The 26895-nt window shown below is 44.4% G+C and overlaps 1 protein-coding gene across 1 annotated transcript in view; it reads left to right on the top strand.

Annotated features, from left to right (window-relative positions):
- Positions 1 to 3241: 3241 nt before the first annotated feature.
- The window catches only part of MAMLD1 (mastermind like domain containing 1), an 83792-nt gene continuing 60138 nt past the window's right edge, over positions 3242 to 26895 (top strand). The window contains exon 1 of the mRNA XM_074882664.1: positions 3242 to 3621. Within this exon, the coding sequence (XP_074738765.1) occupies positions 3568 to 3621 (54 nt within the window). The 5' untranslated portion in view covers positions 3242 to 3567. The remainder of the gene's footprint in view (positions 3622 to 26895) is intronic.

Below are 26895 nucleotides of genomic sequence, written 5' to 3'. Positions count from 1 at the left end.
GATGCAAATCTTTTCTCTAGCCCTTGGCCATCTTGTATTGGCAGTGCCTGTTGCTCACGCAGCTCGAGATCGTCTCTGAGGGCATGATCCTTTCACTTGGTGAACATAACATTGGGCAGTTATTTAGCACATGGCAGCTTTCCAGCTATCAGTTCTCTTTAGGTAAAAAGATACTGCTTTTTCAAAAACAAAGCGTTGGACCTGTTTGGGGTTTTTTTTCCAGAAAAGATACGGTTCAGTGCACTCTTTTCATCAGTTCATTATTTTTTAGATACAGTTATAACTTCTCAGCTCTCAGACAATTTAGAAAGAAATGACGCTAGTTTTATTAAGTGAACAAAGCAAATTGTATTTTCTATGGTCATTAAAGATGCTAAGTAAAATAATGGCAAACTGCTATAAAATTGATAAAGAACAGGATTAATCCCAGCCAGACAGGCCTGGGTTTGATGCCCTTGTGGGAAGCATTTAAGGTACTAGGATGCATTTTGGCAAGCCTCAGTCTATGGCCATAACAACAGCCTTAATGCCCTTCAAATTGCCCCTTTTTCTGCAGAAGCCCACAGCTCACCTTTTCAAAATAAGACAGAAGCACAATAATAAGGTAGTCTGCAGTTTACTTAGGGTAGGCCTAACCTAGGAAGATATAATGCTGCCCTGAAGAAGCCAGTAAATGTTTTGTCCTTGATTCCAGAGCAGCCAGGGATTCCCCCAGGTCAACTGTAGTAAATACGCCTAAAGAAAGGGCTCATGATTTAATCACCAAAGACCAAAATTGCAGCCCTGAAATCCCCTCTTAGCCATTACCCATCGCTGAAAATGACTGATCTCTGTAAGGGTGTTACATTTTTGTTAAATGCTTACACTGCCTGGAATTAGGCTTCTGGTACAGCCAAACCTGTCCTTGTTGTGACACTGTCGAGCATCCCAGCACGTACCTCACAGCTTTGCCTGTTCGCTCCAGAGCACCATGGGGACACTTGGCACGGGGCTGCCAGAGTGAAATCCAGACCTCCAGAGGGTAGGTGCAGAAAATGTTGCCACAATTCTGTTGTGGACTAACCAACTGATAAACGTACTTGTCTCAATTTGATTTCCATCTGAGAGCATATCCCACCTTACAGAGGAGAGCACAAACCACTGTCTGGCAAGCAGATCTCCCTGACAGCTAAAGACAACAGCATCATTCCTGCTGCATCAGCGGGTACAGGCAGCACTCCTATACACCCTACTCCAGTCATCTTCCTTTGGGGAAGTCCTTTGGTCTATAGTTTTATGAAGTGAACAAAGCAAATGACAGTCCTTAGGACTTTTGCCACTTGTCAGGAACTTAGATGTCTGGCAAGAGTCATGAATGACATGATTTGTCCAAAACTTCTGGACAAATGACTGCTGTGCACTGTAGGTGCTGCACAGAAAAATTGACATGGACCTACCACACGTTCATCATCTGATCATGGTGTTGTCAGTAGATCCAGTATACCCATGGAATGTGGGAATCCCTGTGTGTCCCACACGTTTCATACGTGCATATTTTAGTCCAGAAAAACTCCAGGCAGATAGATGGGAACCCTTACACACACGTATACCTTCAGGGGAGGGTTCCAGACGTTGCATACTGGGCAGACAGCGGCACCTCCTTGCAGGTGGAGCTTAATTCATGCATGATGAACGCGTGTCTCCACTGAGCTTGCTCATTTTAAGTGACTCCTGCTCAGCCTGTTGGCTCCTCTAGGTCCCATGCTGATGCCCTAATGCAGTGTTTGAGCCCCGGCACCTCAGGCAGGGCTGTAGATTCAATCTGGGCAGCCCAACAAACCCAGACATCAGGTGTTGATACGCCTCCCCTTAGACACAAAAACCTTTTCAGATCTGGCCCTCAGAGTCTGGATAATTCAGGGTGCTCGCACCCACATAAATTTATTATTTTTGTGCTTCTTTTTTTCAATAGACAAAATAGATTGAAGTAATTTTAAATAATATAGAAGGCAAAATCATTACAAAGCAAACCAATAAACTTCCAAACTAAAGTAACACAAATACTGCTCAGGGGAGTGGGCCCATTATTACAGCAGTCACAGGAAAACTAGAGGCTTCAGCAAAGGTGAAGACAAATTTTTCCCTGTCGATGAACTGATATTCCTGATATTTATTAACTCGGGGTACAATGATGGATTTGGTCTGTAAGTTTACTGGAAGTTGAAGATGACTGACGTGTGGAAAACTTTCAGGAAAGTGATGCCAGATTCTGGCTCCACTTGTATGTATTTGGCCACAGTAATTGAGTTTTATTCAAATAATTTTCTTCTTAATTTTATAGAGAATAATTTACTAATATTAGTATTTTAGGAATGATTTAAAAAATCAGACATTTTATTAGAAATGGTGCTATGTCTTCCACATGTCATCCATTGAGTCAGTGTACCAGGACGGGGTTTCTAGCATCTCCAATGTATCAGGACAGGAGTGACAGTTGTACTGATTTAGCAAGGTAATGAAATGAAATTATACCAGCAATTATTTGTGGACCCAGTGTGCTCTCCTAGCTGCCTGCAGCTTGTTCTTCCCAGTCCTTTCCGCACAATCCAAGAGGAGGTCTGAATAGGTTCTCAGCTTTCAGTTGATGGTCTGTCAAAATTAATATTCAGAGATTGCAGCTTGTAACAAGCACATTTATAGTCATATGAGAAGTGCGTGGTTTTATGAGAGCTCTTTATTCAGAATTGTATCTGTCTTCAAAAATACATGTACATAGCACAACGGGGGAAAATGAAACAACTCTGCTGTTTCCTTCTTGGTAACCTGGCTTCACCTGTGTGAGATGAGTTTAACCCTTTTATGAGAGTTAAGAGCACTGAATATCATATTGTAATGGCATAAAGAGACAGGAAACTACGCTTTTTAAGAATAACTCAAACCTTGACACTTCATGCCTCGGGGTATCTTTTCAGTGATCTGTCCACTTTGATTTAGAAAAAAAAAAAAAAAAAATCTCCCTTAATTGCCAGTCTATGTCTGAGCTACCCTACTTTTGTACTCCATGAACTTGAAGCTCCACAAAGAAGGCGCTGAACATGCTAAGCAGCTTTTGGCGTGTTAAAATACCGTCCACAGGCTGCATGATTTTCGGCTTCATGCACAGAAGAAAGAAAAAACATTTAAATTCTTGGATCTGTGAGGTTTCCAGTTTCTAAAGAGAAGAAAGTGTTACTTCCCCTTTAAGCCTGGAGCCGTTCGTGTGTGTGTGTGTGTGTGTGAGCGTGTGTGTGTATGTGTGTGTGTGTGAGAGTGTGTGTGTGTCTCCTCCTCTTTGAGTGACACAGCACTTAGATATGCCTATCAGTAACTTAAACCCCACAAACTCCACCTTCTAAGTGAGGAAGCTGTGGGTTGATGGAAATGTAGTGAGCAGATTGAGACAGACAGTGAATCATTAGCAAACTGCAACGCCAGGATGAACTTGTCTGGAACCTAAAAGGAGAAAACCGTCTCGGAGTCCTCTGCGGTGCTGGGCTTTGCGAAATACAGCCAAAGTGGATCTAAAAGCCGGTTGATCCCCAGTCCAAGATGCTGCTGGTTTCCCAGCGGGTAGAAGCACCACGCATGGAGCCACATATTCCAGTAAGTAGCATTTGAAATCGATAGGGACTGGGAAAGTAGGAGCTGATGGAGAAGGACTGAAACACCCTCGGAGTAGTCGCTGGCCCAGGCTCGGCGCGGCTGAGCCGGAGCCGCTCTGGGCCGGGGTTGGAAAGTTTGCAGACGCGGTTCAAGAAAGTGCCCACCTTGTGCTGGCTCTGCCCGGCACTTTGTGTCTGTGGGGGCTGCGCCGGGGCGCGGAGAGGGAAGGAACCAGAAACTTGGGGTAAAAATTTCGCCCTCGTCCCTGGTGAGGGCGGCTGTCAGTCCAGGGAGAGGAGGGAGCTGTCGCTGGCGGCGGGCGGGAGGGGGCCCGTGGGCTTTAAAATGGTGGTGAACAAGGTGATCTCCAGGGCGGTGCGTTCTGCGGGGCAGCCGGTGTGTGGCGGCGGAGGGGCCGCTCCGGGGCTCGGGGCGGGCAGCGCCCGGGATCGGCGGGGAGCCCCGGCGGCGGCCGCTCCGCGGGTTTGCGTGTCATTGCTGGGCTGCGGGGAAGAGGAGGAGGAGGAGGAGGATGCCGCCGGTCTCGGCCGGGGTGTGAAACGGCGGCGGCCCGGGGGGAGCGGGGCTGAGGAGCCGCCGGTGCCCCCAGCGGCGCCAGCTCGGGGTGTCCCCGAGGAACAGCCGTGCGGCCGGGCTGCCTCAGCCCAGCGCGGGGGGGGCGGGGGGGGGTCATTTAAACTTCGATCAAACGGGCAGGGAAGGGTAAACCCGGCATCGCAAGGGGACTCCTCCGGGAAGGTGTCACACGCCGAGGGGCTAGTGCTGGTCTATATTATTCTTATTTTTTTAATAACTCCTGGTATTTGCGGTGTGCCCGGTTATTTGGGGAGGCTGAAGCGCACGCTGTATAGGCAGGATTTGGAACAAAAGGCTCCGCCGAGCCCAGAAGGAGCCCTCGGTTATTCCTGAAAAGAGTGCGGAGCCCAGCGCCGAGGCTCCTTCCCGGCCAGGGTGCGTGTGTGCGCTTCTCGGAACGGGAACAGCCCGAAAGTGCGGGAGATGGTGCAAACGCGGCGCGTGTGCCGCTCTCTCCGCGACTATACGTGTATTTGAAATAAAATGCATGCTGACTCACGATTTAAACTGTTTTGGTTTCTCATCCTGTGATTAAGATCGGGGTTTAGAGCAATTGCAGGGTAAACAAGGCGCTCGCTGACTCGGTCCCACGTCTCCCTCTAAGGCAGGGGCTGCCCCTCTCCCCCAGCCGACCGGCGAGCCCTCCTCCCGGTCCCTCCTCCGCCGCCTCCCCGGCCTGTTGCTCGGCCCGGGGGAGCGGCGGGGCCGAGGGCACCGCGGCTTTTGTTCGGGCTTGGCTGGCGGGGGGTTGTCACCAGGGTGACTCGGTGGGATCCCGGGGAGAACGGCCGTTTCTTGGAAGAAAACGGGCTTTGGTTTCCTTTCACACCGCTCCCCCCCCCCCCCCCCCCCCCCGGAACAATAAATTAAAAGGCCGCTTTTGTTTTCCACGGTGCTCCCGGCAGGGCGGCGGGGGGAGGCGGCGGAGCCCGGGGCCGGGGAACGGGGCCGGGAGGCGCCGCGGAGCCGCGGCCGCTGCCCGGCGCGATCGGGGCCGCGGCCCCGGGGCCGGTGCGGACGCGCGATCGCTTCGTCTCTTCCCGGCGGCACCAGATGCGCCTCTCGGGCACCGGCCGCTCGCAGGAGCCTCCTGGCACGGGCGCTGCACGAAGAGCCTGCCTCCTCCTCCGGCACCGGGGGGGACCCCGCAGTCCCTCCCCCGACCCGCCAGCGGGGAGATTAACTGCGTCTGGCCCCTTCCCCGAGCCGGGGGCGGAGGCGCCGGGCTCCCCCCGCCCCGCCGCCGGGCTCCCCCCCCCACTGCTGTGTGGCTGCCCCGGCTGGGGAGGGAGGAGGGAGGAGGGAGGGGTGCGGGAGCGCCGGGAGGGGCGAGGTACTCCCCCTGTTATATAATGTGAGTGTTTCCCTGTTTAGCCCTGTAATCCCCGGGTAATGCCTAATGCCCGTGCCCCGGGGGGGCTGGGGGGGGGGAGGGCTGCCCCTCCCGGAGCTCCCCCTCTGGGCCGAGCTGATGGGGAAATAAAGCTGCTGATGGGCGAGGTGGACCATATGGTGCCTCCGGGAGAGAGGGAGCCGGAACGGCCTTGAACCTGCCGGAGCCAGCAGCTGTTTGCTGCCGCCCCCGCCCCGGGCAGCGGATCCGATCAGCCCGGCCCCCCCCCGGCCCGGCGGCTGGCGCAGGGCATCCCCCGGATCGGCGGGGGCCGCCCCCCCCCGCCGGCAGCGACTCCTCCCCGCCGCCCCCCGGGACGGATTTTTGTGTATCCCCGTGCGAGGAGCTGAGTGCGCGCAGAGTAACGGCGGGGTGGGGGCACGAATAGTGCGGGGGGTGCCAGGGCTGGGGGGGCGGACACACGCGTCGGTGGGAGAAGCTGCCTCGGGGAGGGGGGGTAGGGGGGTAGGATGCTGCTTGCCTGCCCACGGCCGCACTCTCCAAGTTACAGGCAGGCAGGAGCAGTTTGAGCAAGTTCTACGCTAGCACCTAAAAAAGCAGCGATCTAGTTCTGGCACTGACCATTTTCAGTTCTCTCTCCCTGCCATATGTTTGGAAGGGGAAAAAAAAAGCAATTTGGGAAAGATGCTCTCAGCCGAAGGGAGGAGGTGGGCTGAGGGAGCGAGATACAAGGAAATTCCATGTTAGGAAAGCATTAGCAAGGGGTGACTTCTAATGTTTTCCTGCCACTGACGTTGACAGTGACACACATGTGTGGGTTGAAATTGGAACGTCACTGAGTTTTTAAACTCAACCAGGAAATAGTCTGTTGCTCAGGGATAAAAAACAAATAGTATGTATTGTAAGGCAGGTAACATGCAGTTAACAGCTCCTCTCGAGTGAGTGAAAAGCTGTTTAATGTTTAGAATTGAACAGCTCAAATTTAATTTAGCTTTTTGTTTTCAGAGTTTTGGGGGTTTTTAACGAGGTGTTTCATCTCTATTTTTAATCCTTTTAACTAATACTTCAGAATCAGAAAAGCAAATATTGACAGGGCTTCGCTTTTAGTCCCGTATAACTTAGTAGTTCGAACCTGCAAAGTCTCTTGGGTTGTTTTTTTTTAAAAGCTAAGGTAGTTGTTAAAGGGTTTGGGGGGGATTAGTAATTACAGGAGGCAGTTATATTTTTTTTAAATTCTTTTGTATGGCTTCCTGTTACACAGGTTGAAGTGTTTTATAAATACAGTGTGTTTGGTTTTGTTTTTTTACTGATCTTGTTACAAATGTTACAATGTGGTATCATTCAGAGATTTAAAATGGGATTAGGGAGCTATTGTGCTAGATGCTTTCTGAACATACAGGAAGATTTACAGCAAGAGTTCACGATCCAAGGTGTCAGGCTGACACTCTTGCCCCGACTTAAATAAATGGTCACTAACCTGCCTGGATGCAACTGCAGGACAAGGATCGACCTAAGAACTGGCTTCATGAGAGACAAAAGTTAGGAAGGCAGAAGGTAACACAAGGGCAAGGGTAACAGTAAGTAAAATCCCTGAGTCGTCCTGTAGGTTAAGTACAGCGCAACTCACTGGTTCCCAGTCATTTAATCAATAAATGTTCTATGTTACTTGCTACTCTGATGAAAGTCGCCTTAAAATAACTTTTATGAGTACGTAGCCATGGGAAAGTGAAGTAAATCTTGCAGAAGCTGTGACAAATGAATTTATCCAAACTGGGGGATGTGGTAGTAGAAGGTTGTCTGAGCTCCTTAAATAGGGAAAAAGGCAGGATCCCCAGGTTTTCATTGTTCCCTTGTGCTGGCTGTTTCTGAGTGTCAGCGGTTTTCAACATTTAGGCGAAGGTGACTATAAGTTACAATTCATTAGTAATTGGTATGGTCTCCAAATAAAGATAGCTAAATCAGTTTAAATGATGCTGGCGCCTCTCCAAGGAGCCCTCTTTATATCTGACACATTTGCCATTCACTTCTTTAAGGAACAATTAATATTGTACACTGCTATTTTTTTCTCTATGGGAAGAGCAGTAGTGCAACTCATTACAAAGGTTTTTTTACCTGATGTTCCAGTTTGACTTGCTACGTTTAAAAAAAAAAAAAAAAAAAAGTATTTTGAACTGAAGGAAGCAGAAGACACACCAAGGCTTTGCGTTGAACTGTTTTATATCAATATTGATTTTTTAAGGGGGTTTGTGTTATAAAGAGGGAGCCTTTATCCCCCTGAGCTCTTTGGCAATTATCTTCCTGCCATAAATGTTGATACGCACATAATGGATGTAACTAAAAAATCTCCTTATCCCAGCAGAAAAGGCTGACTGTTTGTTGGAGCAGAGAGAATGCTGAGAGTGTGAATAGACAAACCCATATGTCGCTGGTGAGAGAGATAAATGATGGACGAACAGGAGTTGGTTACTATGGATCAGCACAATAAACCAATTCCCATCATACACCTCTCTTAATAATATACCAGTTTCAATGCCATTGACGGGTAACCTAGGTAGCACCAGTCAACTGTAAGTTTTTCAACTGTTCTTTTATACATCTCAAAGAACAGTTGGGACTGTTCTAATTTTTTCAGATGTTGAGTGCTAAAATTATGCAGAACTTCCTTCCTTGCCAGTAATTTTGAAGGGGAACTTTAGAGCATTGCTGTAAAATGCCAAATGTGCACGATACCTTTGTGTACTCATAATAAGTTTTGTTCCATGCACCCATAAAAGGGGTGCACTGGAAAAGGCAATTGCTTAACAAATCTGTGAAGAAACTGTTTAGGCATTTAGTATTACCATCATTAGTGTCGTTTTGCATTGGAGTGGATATTGGAAGATACTGGAGTATTGTTTTAAGTGAAAATAGCAAAAGAACAATGCTGTTTTATTTTTAAAAAAAACACAGCCCTGCAGAATAGGCAGCGATCAATAACACAGTTTTAACTTTCTGTAACCCATTTCAGGGCTGCCAGCAGCTGAAGGGAGACTTTGCAAAACAGTCTGTGCTTGCATCACGGTCTCCTTCCCGTGTTCTTTATTATTACTGCTAGCGCTTTGCACAGAAAATTGAAGTCTTTGTCAGTTAAAGGTTTCACTTTATGTCCTTGTCTTCTGGTAGATATTTTTCATTGCAGTTGCTGTGGACCGGCCTGTTAGCTCTGTTCAAAATGAAAGTATATCTCAGGGTGACAGCGTAAGCAGGGCTCATGGCTCTTGGGATACGACTCCATCGTTTTTGAAGTCACCAGTTGCGCTACCAGAGAGTGGTGCAGTCAGAGAGGGATAACTAGCAAATGCAAATGAGCTATGAAGAGTCTTTATTCCTCTTGGGAAGCCTCCTCGCTGATAATAATTTTAATTTTTTAAATGGAAGAAAATGTGTTACAAAGTCATTACTTTCCTTCGAGAGGCAAATACTTACTTTGTGCAGAATTTACTTGCAAAGTTGCAGTAGCTCCTTTTAGAGCTGTTTACTGTGCTGTGCATCTGGGATCTACTGAAGGGTGTTTGTTAGGCCAGGCGGTGGGAGAGTACACCAGTCCTCCTCCTATCTGGGCCCAGCCTAGCAGTCCTTTTTCATTTTATATTACATGAGACTCAGATTTGATCCTAGAATTAAGGGCCTAAGGATCAGGCCCTTGAGTAGGGAAGGGGGATTGTTATGTGCCCCCCACCCTGCTCACTCTCGCCTGTTGGAAGTAGTGAGATGGAAACGAAGCAGAGCGACAGATAATAGTCTCTGCAGGCTGAATTTTAGCTGGCCCTTTGCTCCTGTGGAGGAACAGTTGTGCCCAAAGGGTAGAGCAGAGGATAGAGTCATGAGTTCCCTTCCTCCCCTCCCCACCAGGCAGCCTGGCCAGCGGGACTGGCTGGGGGACGCGGGCTGTGCCCAGGGAGCCCGCGGCCAGTGGCTGTGTCTATGGGGCCAGTGGAGTGCGAGTGGGGCCCAGGCGTGGGAGGTTGCAGGGGAATGCGGGATTTCGTATGGCCCTTGGCTCCGAGCGCTGTCTCATCACTACAATGAGCCATTGATAAGCACTGACCTGATTAAAGGGTGGCTGCTCACGGGAGGCTGGGGCGCGCCCCGGGCTTCGAGCGGGGGCTGCCGGACTGACCAGAATTGCTCTTTGGGAATGGGTGTCCGGGCTGAGGAGGGGGAAACCAGAATTCATCGTCGTAGCCGGTCTAAAGGCAGGTGTCGTATTATGACTTGTTGAAATCCGCTCTGCTTTTCCCTGCAAGGGACTTGGCAGTTTTATTGATAAAGAAGTGTTACATAAGTACCCCATCAGGCATGTCCTAATTTGTTAATAATTGATGATCTGGGTAGTACAGAAATACCAGTGGTGTTAATGCACTCCCACACTAATGTGCAATCTCTGCAAGCCCCCTGTTTTGCTTTTACTTTAATTGTAATACAGACTTTTTCTTTTTTTTTTTTTTTTCTTTTTTCTTTTTCTTTTGAATTTACCTGGTGATCCAACCACAGCTGCCTGTTGTGCTTTCCCGTTCAGGCAGGGACAGCTGGGGGCTCAGCCTGTGGCAGACATGATATAGATTACCTCAGCAGGGGAGGGTGTTAACTATGTTATTGTTTCACCCCATGTCAGGCAATCTATTGAGTGGCATCAGTGTTAGCCCGGGCGGAAGCCAGTTTTTTGCACCTTCCACCTTTGGAGGTAAGGTGTAAGTCAAGTGGGACGGACGCGGTGGTGCGTCTGCAGTTTCTGCGCCAGGATTTGTCAGTGCGGGGAAGACAGGGCACTTCTGCACAGCTCAGAGCAAGCACCCTTCTGTTTCTCCCCTTCTGATAACAGGCTGTATTTGCATGGATTTAAAAACAGGCTACTTTTGTCGTGCCACAGCTAGAGAGATTGGAAAAAACAGTTACTTCTGTTGACACGCACAAAAAAAATACCTTACTGGATATTATCAACATGATCTGGCTGCCTCTTTGTTTTGCATTGTTTTTCTTTTGCATTTCTGGGGAAGTTTCTTTTTCTCTAGAATTAAGTACCTCAGAATTCCGAGTGGGTTCAGGAGTTACACCTACCCGAGACATACCTATTTATTGTTTTTAGAATAACACAGCATATTTACTCTGTTGTGGGCAATGAAATCCATTACCTGCATTAAAATCAGAAGCAGCAAGCTAACTTTCTAGTTATGTTGTGAAATATAATGCCATTGTTCGCTTTTATTAACGTCTCAAGGTTGATTATATGGCAGTTAGAAGCCTGTTCTGCTGTGCAAAAGGCTGTCTTTAATTTCAAGTGGTTGATCCTGATCAGGCAGTTAGAGTGGCTGTAGCAACAATTGCTTGGAGCTCTAAATCACTTTTGTCACAAGATCTGCCTGGTGGTATTGGCTGCTCGAAGACTTACTCCGACTTTTCAGCATTACCCTTTGGTTGGATTGCAGTGGTGAGGGATTTGCCAATCTTGCCTGTTCTTTGTGCCTAATTCTGAAAGACTGGCAAGCTTTATGCTATGTTTTCTGAAGAGGGCCCAGCTTTACTAAGCTGCCTGTCTGTCAGGGATTAATTTAACCTCTAATTACTACATTTTCTTCACAGTTTGCTGCACATGAGCGTGTTATAACAAAAGCACAAAGAAGTATGTCATTTTATTTAGCCACTACTCTGAAATTAATTTAGGGGGTATAGAGTCAGATCTGACACACTTGGTGTTAAAATAATTGTGCTGGCATTAGAATTAAAGTACATAATCTTGTTGTTTCTAATGATACAACAGTACTAGTGTAAATAGAGTTGTTAACTCGTTAGTCATAGCCACAGTAATAGAAATGATATCTCGTTACAGAGAAATACTCAAATAAACATAGCAGCAAAAGTTTCCCCCAAATAATTCATGATTTCCCCAAAATAATTCACGGTTTCTGCTTGATTCCCGTCCACCATTTGAATTAGGATTACATGTTTTTTCTAAAAAGGTCTTCCAAATTGCAATAAACAAACATTTACAAGGGCTTGGGTTTCTTCCAGCCTGGATAATGATTTTTGAAATTTTTTTTTTTTTTTTCATGCGGCATCTTGGGAACAGTACAAAAGGCCATATGTCCTCTTCTGCCTGCTCACACTGACATCAGCGATGCTGCAGTTCATGTTGCCTTGAGAGCACTGTGTAGTCTTGAAGAAAGGGAAGTGAGTCTGTTTCTGTTATGAAACATAGGATGACTTTCTTCTTTTCCAGCAGTGTGTTCTGTAATATTTACAACAAAGGGTTTTTTTTTTTTTCCTTTGGGAAGGTTTGGTGTGGGAAATGCAGCCTATCTCCAGTTTAGGTAAGTGTAGTTAAAAGGGCTGTTGTTGTTACATAAGAAATCTGCAGTAGCCGTCTCTTCGTTCTGCCCCGTGTCCATCACCTTGGAGCAGGCTTGTTGAAATGACTTTGAAAATGTAATTTCTCACATCGGGTTGGATCTGCAAAATCGTTGGTTATGTACTGACGATTTATTTCTAGTGGAAACAGAAGATTGGTTGTATATTTTTGTGTCATGTATTTGAGTTATAAAGCACGGGCCCAACCTAGTAATTCTCCTTCAGTAAAAACTGTAAGTGCATTTGATGGGAAACTTCCCCCAAAGATTCCCCAAGGTCAGACAGGACACAGTTACAGAGTCAAATCTTGTAGTCCCTTTCTCAAAAGGAGAATTAATGTGGCATCGTTATCCAGGCTTGTGACAACAGTGACACAGGATTACCAAAAAGACTAATGGAAGGAGATGGATGATTGATTCTCTTTACAGTAGTAGATCAGGTTATTTCTCTGAATTCTTTCTTCAGTTCTCTCAATTCCCAAACTGTAACCAGTTACTGTAATTATTTACTCTAATTACTTCCAATCTACAAGTAAATTGAACATAAATTAAGATCAACTGATGTAAGGGACAGGATGGTTCAGTGAGCTGACAGTAAGGTATGGAGACGATTTGCTGATCAGTAGTTGCAGGGGATGGCTGTTTGATAGCTGTGTGGAGTGAGTGCTAAGTCCCTGCTCTAATTTTTGTGGATATGAGTTTTCATATAACAGTTCAGAGATTTCCTAAGGTCGAAGCCAAGCCCAAGTAATGCCTACTCTAATTTCAAAACTGTCACGATTTTGTTTCAAAGGGTCTGAATATCACAGGCCTCCAGAGGTGGAGGCAAATTTTTCCCATTTTAGCAAATGGGAATAATGGTGCTTTACTTTAACCTTCACACTAAGCATCCTTAACCAGTTAAATATTTTGTAAATCAGAAGTGCTTGTTACTAGCTGAGGTCTTTAGGGACTTTTCACATAGTTGGAAATGATATTCAAAATAAAGGTAGGTACATCTTACTCTAAGACCCCCTCAAGTGTGAATGATAGTTCTATTTCTTTGTTTTGGCTATAATGCCGACACAGGTGGATTTCCCCCCCCCCCCCCCCCCCCCCCCCCCCCCCCCCCGACATCACATCATAATATCTTCCTTTTCGCTGGAACTTCAGAATTGGATATAGGGGGAAAGAAGATACTTCAAGACAAAAATGGCATCTACTCTCAGGAATGTATTTTTATGTTTCATTCTCCGTCACAGATCTCCATAGGTTAAGTTTTGGGCAAAGGTGAACAAATGAATACTTTACGAAGACATTTGTCACACACAGTTCCACTCACACCTGAGAAGCTTTTTCCCCGTACATTAGGATGTAACATTTAGCATGTAAGCATTTTCATTCATTTAAGTGTGCAACACTTATTTTCATGTGGCTATCAGAATAGGCACTGAGTATAATTTAATTTTTGCTTTGACTAGTTACTTTAAATCTTACTAGGATTTTCACAATTCCAAATTTACATAGGGAAATAATTTCCGAATTCATCTGGTACTTCAGTAACCCACTAGGTCATGCTGATGGTCAGGTACTTTTAAGGACTTCACTTTTCCTGTTCCTTTAACTTACTTATTTTCTTCATTAACTGTGTTGATTTAAATAAAGTCACAGAGACTGAAAAAATCCCAAGTATATACAATCTTGCAGTCAGAAATACAGGCAAAAGGTTTTGATCTCTGACTGCCAAATGGTGACTCATTAAAAAGGAATTTTTGTTCCTCCCTTTTCAAAGGGTTACTCACTACCAGGCAGTAAATATCTAGTTTTGATGCCACTGCATTGAAATGCCTGACATTGTTGGTGTATTAAATCCAAACTCTGTAAGATTATTTGATCACAGGCTTCATGAAGTTTTGTTTTGTTGTTTTTCTTGATTAAAAAAAACCTGTTGGGGGATTTGCTTCAAGCTTTACCCTGTCAGTTTGAGTACAGTCTAAAATGAAATATGTTTAGATTTTAATAACAGAGGACCCTTTCCATACTTTAAGTACTGGGTCATTCAAATTATTTTTAAACACAGAGGACCATGCAAGCACTAACTTCTTTCTAATTTTGCATTGGGTAACATCAGACAAGGACGTTGGAATTTGTCTAAATCAAAGAATTCTCTTTGTATTCCACATCAAGGGTTGTGTGCTAAGCATTTTCTAATATTGCATTGCATAAAGCTGAAAATAAATTGTACTGAAGAGACACATTCAAAACCCAACCAAAGGCATTATCTTTTTCTCAATTTCCATATTAATCTTGACTCTTCAAGCCATCTCCTTTGTTTTCCTGTTCTTACCTGTTCTACACAGTTGATGGAAGGGCACAATGGCTTGTTTGAATCCTCCATCTCATCTCCTTATTTATGGATTGGTTGGTTTGAACTTTACATAGCGTTGAAAGGTTGTTTTCTAGTTTGCAGCAACACTTGTGTTTGACTTGAAGCAGAAGGAGAGCACGTTCAGGCTTTTCAGTCTATATGAGAAGTGAATCTTGGTCCGTGATCCCAGAAGGTAGATCAGCCTTAATTTCAAGTGAAAGTCCTGCATCTTCAAGTAACTTCCAATGTCAATTAAAGTTCAATGTTCTTGATTTCCAGAGATATATATGAGTCAAATCTAAAGTTTAGGGCAAGTGTGAAGGATGTAAGAGAAAATGTAGATGTTTCTTCTGATACCAGTCTCCCCTCCCCTGCAGGGCTCCTACAGTCTGTCAGCTGTAATGGAGTGATTTGATTACTTTGTAGTGTTAAGCTAAAAGAATAAATCTAAGCGCCTTGGGAATGGGGAACCAATCCAACAATCAGAAACAAACAAGTTAATAAATGTGAAGCATTTCTGCACGGTGCTGCTGCAGAAATGCTACTTCCAGAGATGCTTGGAGGCAGCCATGACTATTGGACCAGTCAATTAGTGTAAGTATGTTCACTGTACACACCACCATTAATTGGATGCTGGGGGAAGTACTTGGTGTTTTTGAAGGAGAAGTGTGTGTCTTCTGTTGGTTATAAATTATGAAAATCTTGAATGTCTCAGGCTGAACTGTTTATTGCTCACCCCCTTGCTTCCCAGTCACTCTAACCTACATGGAAAAAGCTTGACTTAGGCAGTCTTCATTGCCCTTTCTTTAAAATCATTCTGGCTCTATACATCATCTACAAATTCTTTTTTTCCCCTTGTCCACTATTCTCTCCCCCCACCTCAGCTCCCCAAACCCTGGCCTGAAATAGAGCATTTGAGTGACTGTCCACAGAGGCAGTTTGAAACCCAAATTATCCCCTCAGACTGGTTTCTGATGCCCACGTGGCAGGCTACGTACAGTCTGGAGTCATTGGTAAGGGCACCATGCATAGAAATATTGTGAGCTATAGCAGCAGTGTCAAGTGCTGTTGTGTAAGAAAACCCCTCCTACTCACCTGCATGGAACTGATTTTGGATGTTGGAACTTGGGCAGATAAGGCATGGATTAATTACCCTGAGTCTTATGCCAGCCTGTAGCTTTAATTTTATACCTAAGAATGGCGATAATGGCAAACTAGTGGGTAAATGGCCAGTTCTGGCTGCCCACAAGTCCTCCCTTTGGATCATCTATACTGGTAACTCTGTGTCTATTATTCAGGATTTAAAGTGGTCACCCACTTTGCAGCCTTCAGCTAGTTCAGCGAACATCCCTTTGTTGGTGTTCACACCCAGAACAGAAACAGGTGTCGGCCTTTGTATGAGGACTGCAAAAAATGTACCATTGAATGCTTTGCCATCTGCTACCCAAAACGTAGTGAAGCAAACTGTTAAACTTCACGTGGAGCTTAGGGTTTGATTAACTTAAATTACCCTCCTGTTGTACATGTTTGCAATGCCGACGGGATTAGGTGGCATATATTTTCAAGAAATACATGTTCATTATTAAGAAAGGTTAAGCAATAACTTCTAGTGGTCATTTCCTTTTGGAGCATAGCTGTGTCTGTAGCGTAATTTGTTTGTTTGTGTATACTGCTGGATCCTGGCGAGGAGGTGGACCAGCGCTACAGGCACGAGCTCAGTGGCGCTGGCTGGCCCAGCTGCAGGGGCTGGTGCTGCCGAGCTGCCGATGGAGAGCCAGAGACCGCGGGGCGTAGAGGTGAAGAGGTCCAAAGTATGAGGAGGCAATGGTAGGGGAGAGAGAGCAGGGACGGGCTGGGACTGAAGGGAGGGCGAAGCCAAGGAGACAGAGGGAGAGCTGAGGAAGCCGGGCAGGTATCTGCAGGGAGGATGGAGGCACAGCAGGTCCAGGCCCACCTCGGAAGGGCTGGGATCCCTCATGTGCCTGGTCCGCCAGGTCCACCATCAGCTAGTGCTTCTACTCAAGCAGTAAGTGTTTCCTGTGTGCAGACTTGTTCTATGCGCCTTCAGCCTGCAGAGAGTGCTTTTCTTTATCTCCATTGTCTTTTTTAAGTTTGCAACTCTTGTTTTTTTCCTTGTACTCTTGCTTTCATACTTCTGTTGTGATTGCCCCACTGGAGAAATGGGAGTCTCTTAGCAGCAGTGAAGAGATGCTCCAGGGAGCTAACCCTGTGTCGCCTCTTCAGAGGCAGGCAGAGCTGCGGTGGGGAGCAGGCACAGTGCCGGGGCTGCACACCTTTGATTGCCCTGTGATCACAGGCATGTGTTGGTTTGGTTTATTTTGTTAGAAGGATTTTTCTTTGGGTGAGTGCAGTGCTTGGGCAGCCCAGCTACTGAACAGCTGACCGAAGCACGCAGCTGCTATTCAGTGTGCAGCTGCAGTACATGCCAGTTGGGTTTTGAGTCGGTGCTAACACTGGGACAAAAGTCAAGGTATGTCTGTGCTGCTGTCCTTGTTGTGTAAATTGACTGGTTCAGGCGGAAACAGTGAAGACTGCTTTCACCTGGCTAACCTGCTGGTTACTGCCAGCAGGACAGCTATGGCTGCATGAGGTAAGTTTGAGCTGCAGAAGTTGCTTAAGACATTAAGTAAATAATCTGGCACTCTACCCACACGGAACAGCAGAAGTGCCCGGAGCAGCGTGGCTAGCCTTCCCCGGGCCAGCCTCGCGGGCACGTCTGCATGAGATCGGTGTGCCTCACTGTGCCCAGGAAGCTGGTTCAAAAGATCAGCTGAGCTGCTCATGAACCATCTTCCCAAATCTCCTTCAAGAGAAATTTGGGATCTTAAGGTGACCTTGGATTCTGTCAACCTAAGATGGTAATGTCCTCTTTTACAGCAGGCTCTGAAGCATTGTAGCTTCTCCAGTAAGGAGATGTAATTCAGCGTTTATAAAGGCAGACAGGAAAGTAAAAGATTCTTTGGTTCTCTCTGAGACCGTTTTCACACGTAGAAAGAATGAGTCACTCGACATTTCATTATTGAATAGGAACTGATTTACAAGTGTGTATGCTCCAAGATGAATGTTGGTGGATGAACTATGGTTTCCTCCATGACCATGCTGTAAATGGGCTTCAGCCAGTTTGATGTAATTCATTCTGTGGCACTGTGCTGTCTTTTGAAATGGAAGCATCATCCTTCTTATGATCTTCTGAAGGTTAGAAGGCCGATTAACATGGAAATTCTTGATTAGCTTTAATTCAGCTCTACTACTGCAGGAAAGCATAGTTCCTGAATTGCACAAAGACAGACTCTTCAAACACGGATCCAGATCAGCGTACTGGAGATCCTGTTGGTAGGTGTGGTGACTATGATTAATATTTACTTGATGCCTTTCATCTTCCAAGTACTTTACACAGAACAAGCATTTCATCTTCACAAAAGACGTATGAGTTAGGTGAAATAAGTTTTACTGTCTCTGCTTTATTAATAAAGGCAGGGAAACTGAAGCAAAGAGATTAAAGTAGTTTGCTTATGGTTACAAAGAAGGCTAGTGCTGAAACTGTGTAATTTCTGGTTTCTGTTTCTGTGTCCAGACTAATATCTCTTCTTTGTAAGAAGCAGCAGCAGGACAAACTTTTGAGTAAGAACATCATAAGAATTTAGTGAGGCAACTTAGCAGATGTTGCAGCTGCACCTGCGGCACCTAACGCTGGTGCCCCGCTGGGTGATGCAGTGCTCTCCTCCCTTGGCACTGCAGTCTCTCATCCACCCTTACGGAAGCATCACCACAGATTGCTGCTTGAGTCGCAAAGCATCCGTCGACCTTTTCTTAGGCTGATACAATGGCTCAGTTTAGTCACTGCTCCGGCTGGACCACTGGAGACATAAGTACGTGTTGAGATTTCTGGAGTAAAAGAGTTTCTGCTGGAGTGACTATGATACATACATGTATGTTCTATGGTGCATACATGATTTTATTCAGCTCAATGACTTCTTGAGATGTTTCTTTGGAGATGCTCTAGAAAGTGCTTAAATTATATTGTTGAGTTTTAAGCATGCAAGTGGTCACATTAATATGGAAAAATTATTTGTTTACCTTTGGCTTGGATAGGGTTACTCATAGAGCTCAGCTTTAAGTATATGCTCGAGTGCATTGCTGAATCAGGGCCCTAGTTAACAACAAAGGCTGTGTCACCCTGAACTGCAGACTGGCAGAGAAGCTGTTGAGGGCCCAAAGGTAGTTTTTGGTTTAAAGAGCTTCCTATCAAGATGAGTCAGTGGACAAAGCTTAACATCTGAGAAAGTTCTTATCTGAGAAGGCATCTGACCTTTTGAAAGAGAAACCTCCTTTGTAGATGCATACGAGTTGTGTGCACCCTCTATCAGATTGTACAGCCGGTTGACTGTAATGGAAATCCTCACCTGGGGAGGCCGTGCCGGCCGAGCGGGAAGCCTCCCTCCCTCTTTGCAAGGAAGAGCAATTGCGTTTTAGTTCCTCCAGTCCCACCTTCATGAAGGAAGAGAAGATGTCCTTGCCTGAAACTGGAGTCTGCTCAAGATGGCAGCTGTAGAAGCCACTTCATTCAGTCTAGATTTGACTGTAAATTCAGTCTCCTGTTTCATGTGGAGTAACAGTTTTTACGCTGCAGTGAGGAGTCACTCAGCGAGAGAAGGGAGACAGGAGAGCAGAGCAATGCAGCCCTGTTCTCCTCGTAAGGCCATGGTTCAAAATGTTTAATTAGTTGTTTTGAAACAGTGGCTCTTCTCCTTTGAGGAAGGAATGATGTATCAGCAAAAGCTGACCAAATTGATGTAGCAAATCAATTCTATGGTAATCCGTTTATTTAAACTTTGGTACTTAATTTTATAAGCGCTTCTCAAGTGTTCCTGTGCTCCCGTTCATTAACCAGTATTCTTTTATGCTATTGCTTGGAGGTTTGTGCTGCAGATAGCAAAATGGCCAGGACATGCCACTCGAAACTGCCTCTAAATGTAATCCAAGCAGGTCTGCAATAATAGTGCTAAAAGAAGAGCTGTTTAGCGGCATTATTAATGGGCAAAGAGTTCAGGCAGGATTATGAAAAAGTAAATTTTTATTAAGAGTGGAGGAGCTAGAAGAATGGACTGATTGCCCTGAGTCCTCTGGGCCCTCGAGCAATCAATTTCCCTTTCTAGTATTCAGTTACTTGCTAATTGTATTGATTTTTATCAAATATGTGTACAAATCAATTTTATATTTTAGTGCTGTTAAAAGCTTCCTTCCTTCCTCACAGGCAGGGCTGCTCTGATCATTCTCATTGTCTTCCTTTATTTTAATGCTTTTATCTTAATGCATATTTTCGTTAGGACACACATGTTTTTCTTTAGGACATTTAACCAGGTAGGGATTTTACGTAGATGCTCAGGGTTGGAGCAAGTAGGCATCTCTCAGACAAAACCTCTGTGAACTCAGTGGAACTGTCTGCTTAAGTAAAAATTGCAGGAAAGGGATGTGTTGTGTTGTAAAATGGGTGGGTGCAAGTGACCATATAGTGTGACCCCCTGAAGAGCAGGAAGCACTGCTAGCGCAGGAGGTGAATTGTGTTGCGGAAAGATTGTAACCAGAAACAAAGAAGGGGATAAATGCTGAACATGACGCACTCTTATTGAATAAACATGAAAATGAAGTCAGGGAGACAAAAATTAAACTCCTGAAATAATGTGAGCTGTTTTATCAGTACGGCCTCCATCGTTTTTGAAAACCAAGTCATCACTTGAGCACTTCAAGTGAAGTGGATGCTGGAGACATCTCCAAGCAAAGTGAATGTATTGAGCTCTGAACAAAATAAAACAACATTCTCCATTTGTGTTTGTTTATGCCCGTGGCGATTTAAATTGTTCCTGTCAAACGTACCTATTTTCTGAGATAGCGCACGCTCGCGCTCTATTTTAATGTAAGCCGCACAGTTTGGAGTTGAGGAGAATCTCCCTGGCTGTGTGTGTAAGCCTGAGAGATTGACTCTGGTAATTGAAATGTTTGGGGTATGCACAGCCATGCCGGAGATGCTGGGAGAGGCTTTGAACTTTTAATGGTGTGAGCAGTAGTCATGAGAACAAGGAAAGCTAGAGCTCTGCTTTTCCACTTGCCTCTGACTTAATATTACACTGCAGAGTTTTTGACACTGTGTTTTCTGCTCTTACTGTCAGGACACTTAAAAGACTTTTATCCTTTTTTTCAGGAGCTAAGAGTTGCATTAGCAAGTGTCCAGGTATACACATAGCCAGTAAAAATGCACTTTACATTAAATAATACAGCGGTAGAAGCATAAAGCATTTTATATTTTACGCTGATCACTTTGGTCTTTTTGTTCTCCTCCCTGGTTCTGCTGCTGTTTCTTCATTACACAGTGATCCCAGCTGGGAAAGTCAGCAGAAACCACAGGTTTCTCAGCCTCTCTTGTCTGCCAGTAGCTGCTCCCAGAGGCGGTGCTGTGGTATGAGAAGACATACCCAAGCCCTCCTGCCAGTTCAAATGGCCCTAGGAACTGGGGTGGGGGTTCACCAGGAGCCCCCAGACCACCGCTCAGTAAGAAGCAGGCGCCTTTTGTGCCCCGCAACAGAGTTTTGCTGTGCTCCCGAACTGCCACGGTGGCTTTTCTTGCTACAGGGTGCTTGATATTTTCAGATCCAGTGTAGGCACCGCAACCATAATCATCAGTATAATGTTTTAGAAGCTGGTTAGGAGAAACCAGTCTTATTCTCCTTTGATGTCTGTGCGCAGTGAGATTCCTCGCTGCATTCCCAGCTGGAGCGAGGGGGATGTATTCTGCTGTGTGAATAACTGCTGCCCCGGGAACCCGGAGGGCAGGGGCTCACTGGGAGGAGAACCTCTGCTAGTGCAGCCTCTGGCTCCGCATCATCTTGCAGACCGTGAGCGCGTTTTTGTCGTTGGGTTTATACAGCACCTCTTGTACGAGAAATCACAAACTGGATAAGCTGTATGAGGGGTCATTATAACACAGAGAAGATAAATGTACCGGTTCTGCTGGAGGCTGTCCTCAGGCTGTTTGTTATGTGTCTCTAACACTGTCACTACATCACACACTTCCTCGATCTCCGTATTACCCTACAAGCCTGTCTAATGGGATCCTCTGTTGCTGATTCCGGCTTACCCTGACCTACTTCTTTCTTGTGTCCCAGCAAGCTGTCAGGAGCTATCAGAGCACTGGGAGCTGAAATAAACACTCACTGAGGGGAAAAGCAAGGCTGTCTCTGGTGAATTTAATTAGCTTTGTTTAACTGGCTTGTTTGCTTTGTAAATCACATCATTTTTAGTCAAATTTAAGGGATAAAAAAATCTGTAATTAAAATCAAATGATGCACGACCTTATTAAAAGTCAAGGGTTTTAGAAGTTCAGTACAAAAAAATCATTTAGTTTGTAACATGTTTGCAGCACTCTGAATATTTTAGGGGGAAGAAGGATGAATTTGAGATGCTTTTTGGTTTTGGGGTCTTTCTTCAGACAGGAGGGAGATTGTTATTACTGAGTCAACATCTTTTTGATTTAAAAAAAAAAAAAGTCTTTTTGTTTTTAAATTAATACTTGAGTCTTTTCATCAATATTGCAAGCTTGCTGGATAAAATTTTTGAATCCAAATAAAGGTTCTTACTGTTCCTTTCTGTCCTGCGGTCTAAGCATCAGTGTATTATCCATAGTTTGAAGCCCTGCTGTTGTGTGAGACCATGGTTTAAATCATGGCTTCCCTTTGCACTTCTGTTGCATTTTTGAGCATAGAACAGAAGTCATTGTAATTTTGGCTCTGCCAGACAAATGAAGCACTGACTCGGGAAGTCATCACTGGGTTGAATTTGAAAGTGCTTATAGTATTCTTATCAGACAGTGTGTTACGTCTTTCAGGTGCTTTACTGCATTTCAGTGTGGCACATATTTCTTTTAACAATTGATGTTCTTGCTCTTGTCAGCATAGGGTCTAATCCTCTTGCTGTTGAAAATGATAAAAGCCCTATGAATTCCTAATATGTCTTATCAAAATCTGGCTAAAATATAAAATGTCTGACCCCAACTTCTGATTCTTCTTCAGCAGAAATATGTTTCTTCCTTGCACCACACATGCATATTGATAGAGCTTCCTGAGTACATGTCTTATAGAAATACACCCGTCCTTGTGCTGAGGCACGAACAGAAAAGGATTAAAGGACCACTGAGAAAGAAATGGGTATGGATGAACTTGCAGTGTGCAAAAAAGGTAAAATACGGGATAAAATGACTACCCAAGAGTATGAGAGGAATTAAAAATCTGTTTCGCAAGCTGCAGTACTTCTTCCAGTCCTTTGAAAAGGATGTAAGATTGGCCAACTTGCAGTACTGCACTGAGAATTACTCGTGGTAATAACTTTACTGAGGAGTATAACGAGTAGCCTGATTGTTCAGTCACTTCTGAGTAACTCACTAACTTACTGATCACTGCAAGATTGCAGAGGAGGAAAAGAGAAATGTTCTTTCCTCAGTAGGAGTTTTGGAAGTCCCTTGGCTCCACTGGAGCGCGTGGGGCTGGAAGCTCTCTGCTGTGCCAGGGGTGGAAGCTGTATGGAGGTCTTACCAAAAGAAACGCACTGGGAGACTTCAGTGGTTTGACAGAATTGAATCAAAACAAGAATAGTCTGGTGAGTGGAGTAAACCAGCACTAAACTGTTAAGTCCAGTGAACTAGGTTTGCTGAGTTACAGCAGTGGAGAAGAGAGAAGGAAAACTAAGACATCCCAGTTGAAGAATTCGTATATCTTGAATGACTCCACTGAATGAAGACCAGAAAATTTGAAGTATTATAACTTCAGAAACTTTGCACGCATTCTGCTGCTTTACCGGATCCTGCCTCTCCCTTGTGGATTGAGGTCTTAAGTATTTTTGGCATCTGTAGCTGAGATGTGTAGAGTAGGAGGCATACAAGTACTTCTCCTGGGTCATTGCTCCAGAGAAAGCGGGTGAGCTGGATATCGTGGAGTTTTTATCACAGGCATGGAAGCAGACATGTTTTATAATTTGATCCAGTGTGAATAGCAAGAAAAATGTTATGGTCTTAATACCCTAGCAGGAAGATGAGTGGTGGAGCAGTGAGATAACAAGGGGGCTAAAGCTAAATGCTCATTTGGACCCATAGCTGCTGAGTGCAGCTCGCTGCGGCGGAGAACCGGGTGTGAGGACAAGGAGACTTCGGTGCTGTGGGAAAGTGGGTATTTAGTGTGTTTAGCAACAAACATGTGATTAATAGATGCGCGCCTGTCATCTCTGCGATAGCACCATAGTCCCTCCATTCATCTCCCCAGCCGCTGGGGGAGGGGAGCAGGAGAGCGGCTCCAGGCTCAGAGAGCACGTTTGCTCTTGGTGTAAATCAGGAGCCGAGAAGGGGATCTGTCCCAGCGCCTCCCTCTGCGCTTAGAAAAGTGCCTGGCGTGTTCTGGGCAGCGCCGTAATCTGAATAATAAACACTTAATTCCAAGATCATCATATTTGGCTGAGGTTGTTCTGTTAAATGATGCTTTGCTTAGAGGACACAGAAAGGGGCAAATGTTCAGTAAGACTTGAATCGTTTAACTTAAATCAACCTCCTCCTACCCACTATTGACATATCAAGAGAACCAATGAGGCATGTTTAATTACACATGCACCGAGTTTACAATTAGTCTGCAGACAGTGATTTTTTTAATTTATTTTTTTCTTCTGACGCAGCAAGGAAAGATTTGATCCTGCAAGAGGTCTTACTCGCTGTAATACGAGCAGGGCTGGGTTGTTTTGGTTGGTTTTTTTTTTTTTTTGCATTTTAAATATAAGTGGAATGTTTTTATCTTCTAGGTCAAATGATTTAATCTGATGCTCTAATGTTACATGGTTTAGCAATCCGTCTGCTCCCCTTCTGCTTGTAATAAGTGACAAAAGTACGGCTTCTTGCTTGATAAATGGGTTAACAGTATTCACAAGGCAGGTAATAGAAATCCATATTAATAGGTGGAAATTGGCTCTTGATGCCAGGCAGGAGAGTCTAATGAAAGTATTATTGTTTTAGCTTCCAGCTCCTTTGGAAGCTGAAAGCTAAATGCCTGTATTACATTCTTATTACCTATTTATCACACCATATAGCTGAGTGGATGTTTATTAAATTACATTCATGTTTAATGCCTGTTTGTATACTTTTCACTGAACGTGTTCTCAAAGGAAATTTTCTGGAAGCGTTTCAGAAATGCACAACTATTTTCCCATTCTCTTTTTATAAATTAAAACCATTGTTGCCAACTGTCAATATACAATTGGCTTGGAAATTAAATTGTTTCCTGCTAAGCTGTAAGAACCAGCTAAACCTGCTCTATTTAATTTAGGAAATAAATATTTAAAAATCTGAAAAACACACGGTGTTCTTGGGTAGTGTTGATTCTATTTTAGTCTTTGAAAATACTCAAGATCCCAAGAGTTGGGCTTACCTAGTTTCAGCTTTAATTTAACATTAAATTGCTTCATCAGGGATTTTATATATGACCTTCTGTATGTTTGTGATTCTTTTGAGAATATTTAAAATAGTACTGAATACCATCAAAGATAAGAAATTAGGAGCCTGTTTATTAATATACCTACTTATGGTGCTTCTCCAGTTTTGCATTCTTATTTTCTTCTTAAGCAGCACTTTCAATTCATTCCATCTGGTTTAAAAGGAAAAAAAAAGGAGAAAAAAAAATGAAACAACCCAACCCCAAAACCCCAGCACAGCTTAAATATTCCCACATAGATTTGACCTGGAGAGTGCTGGGATCTCAAGGGGTTTCTGCACATTCTGGGGAAAAAAAAAAAAGAAAAGGTGGGCTCGCATTTTCTTTCACTTTTGTTAGTCACAGCTCATCCCCCTCGTCAGAGCACTGTGATCACGCAGCACATCACACAGGTGATGCTGCTTCGGTCACAGCGTGAGTCAGGTGAGGACCATGGCTGGTAGCCGAGGGCTCCTGGTTGCATCTCTACCTGGTCTGGCAGAGTCACACCGCTTCCTTTCCTGACCCAGCATCCTGCCTTGATGCCTGTGTCCTCCAAGACAAGAGGGATGCCTGGCTTCTCTGGAAACTCTGTTTACTGGTCCTGGGCTGCAGACACCCATGGTTGGAAACCTGTGCCAGTTTAAGCAATCTAAAAGAGGGGGTTTGGCTCCCACTGTCACACAGAGAAATATGCGTAATGTGTAGAAATCTGAAGTGTGTGTTCTTTCACTTCACCAAGTTATTAGCAGATGCCTCAGAAATACCTGGGACTTGATGTGGGTGAGTCTTGTGCTTGCAGAGAGCCTCAGTGGCTCTTGCAGGCACCCTGATCATGGATGACAGCAGCCTGAGTGCCAGTGAAATGCAGGGGCTCCTGCCTATGAAATCCTGCTTGGAGGATCAGGCTGTAAGATCTGGACTCAGATGAGAAAGACCAAGGGTTTTTTAATCAAAGGCTTTGATAGGTCTTGTCTACTTGAAGTTTAAGTTCAGTGGAATATTGTATTGATCCATCAATGCAACCTGTTAAATACTGCAATCTGAAGTATGCTTACTTGTGTATGTTAAGACTAAATAAAATAAATTAGAGCTGCTACATGCATTTCAGCTCTGCTGTGCAGATAATAATGCAAACACTCTCATTTCTGTAATGTGCAGGTTAATCACTTGATCACTTTTACTAAAATTTTGCTGCCACTGCCCTTTAAAGAGCTAATCTTTGTCATTAGTGGGTCCTAAAAATGCACAGTGAAGATACTTCCAAGTTAGAGTGAAACAAAATCTGTATAAAAGAATGTCATGTTATGCTCCACTTAGTACTGATTTACATTATTAATTTAACAGAACATTCAAAATACAGTTGTAATCATGCTACCAATTTTTTTTCAGTGGTGGGGAGAAACAAGAAATTGATCTCCTGGAGTGTGTGGAACGTATGAGAAGGCAGTATTTTGAAAAAATTTTAGCAGACTTATGGGTTTTGAAATTTCAGCTATCTTGCATCAGCAAATATTAACATTTTAAGAGCCTTTGCAAGTGTTCCTTAGATTTTATATATATAAAAATATATACACACTAAGAAAAGTTAATATATACTTGTATATGTATGTATAGAGAGAAGTTGCATCTCTGTTCAGCATCTTAGGTGTCATGGGAATAAGCTCTAAACTGTTATTCTTTCAGTTTTAATAACCTTAAGTTCCTTTTCAGTACTTGTACCTCTGCTTTACCTTTGTGTTCACTCAATTTGATAAAGACTCTATGGACTAATTAGTTTCATTTCTGCTTATGGCTGGTCTCTAATAGTTTTCATTCTTTTGGCTTCTCCGCTCTTGATCAATGCTTCAGTATGTTTGCTGTAAGCACTGCAGGGAATGATTGTTCTCTTTTCTGTACGCCAGTAAAACACATTTCAGCACTTTACTGGTTCCCTGTTTTGTAACACCTTTAAAATATGGATCAGTTTGAGTCAAAATGCATACAGTGCTTTCTTAAATCGTATTGATAGAAACATTGCATTAGATCCTTTTTCGTGTAGCGTAACAGTACAACAGAATTTATAGCATTGGAAGT

This window comes from Strix uralensis, chromosome 13 (assembly GCF_047716275.1).
Source record: "Strix uralensis isolate ZFMK-TIS-50842 chromosome 13, bStrUra1, whole genome shotgun sequence".
NCBI lineage: Eukaryota > Metazoa > Chordata > Aves > Strigiformes > Strigidae > Strix > Strix uralensis.
The sequence above is the reverse complement of the archived record's forward strand: the minus strand, read 5'-3'. Positions and strand labels throughout refer to the sequence as shown.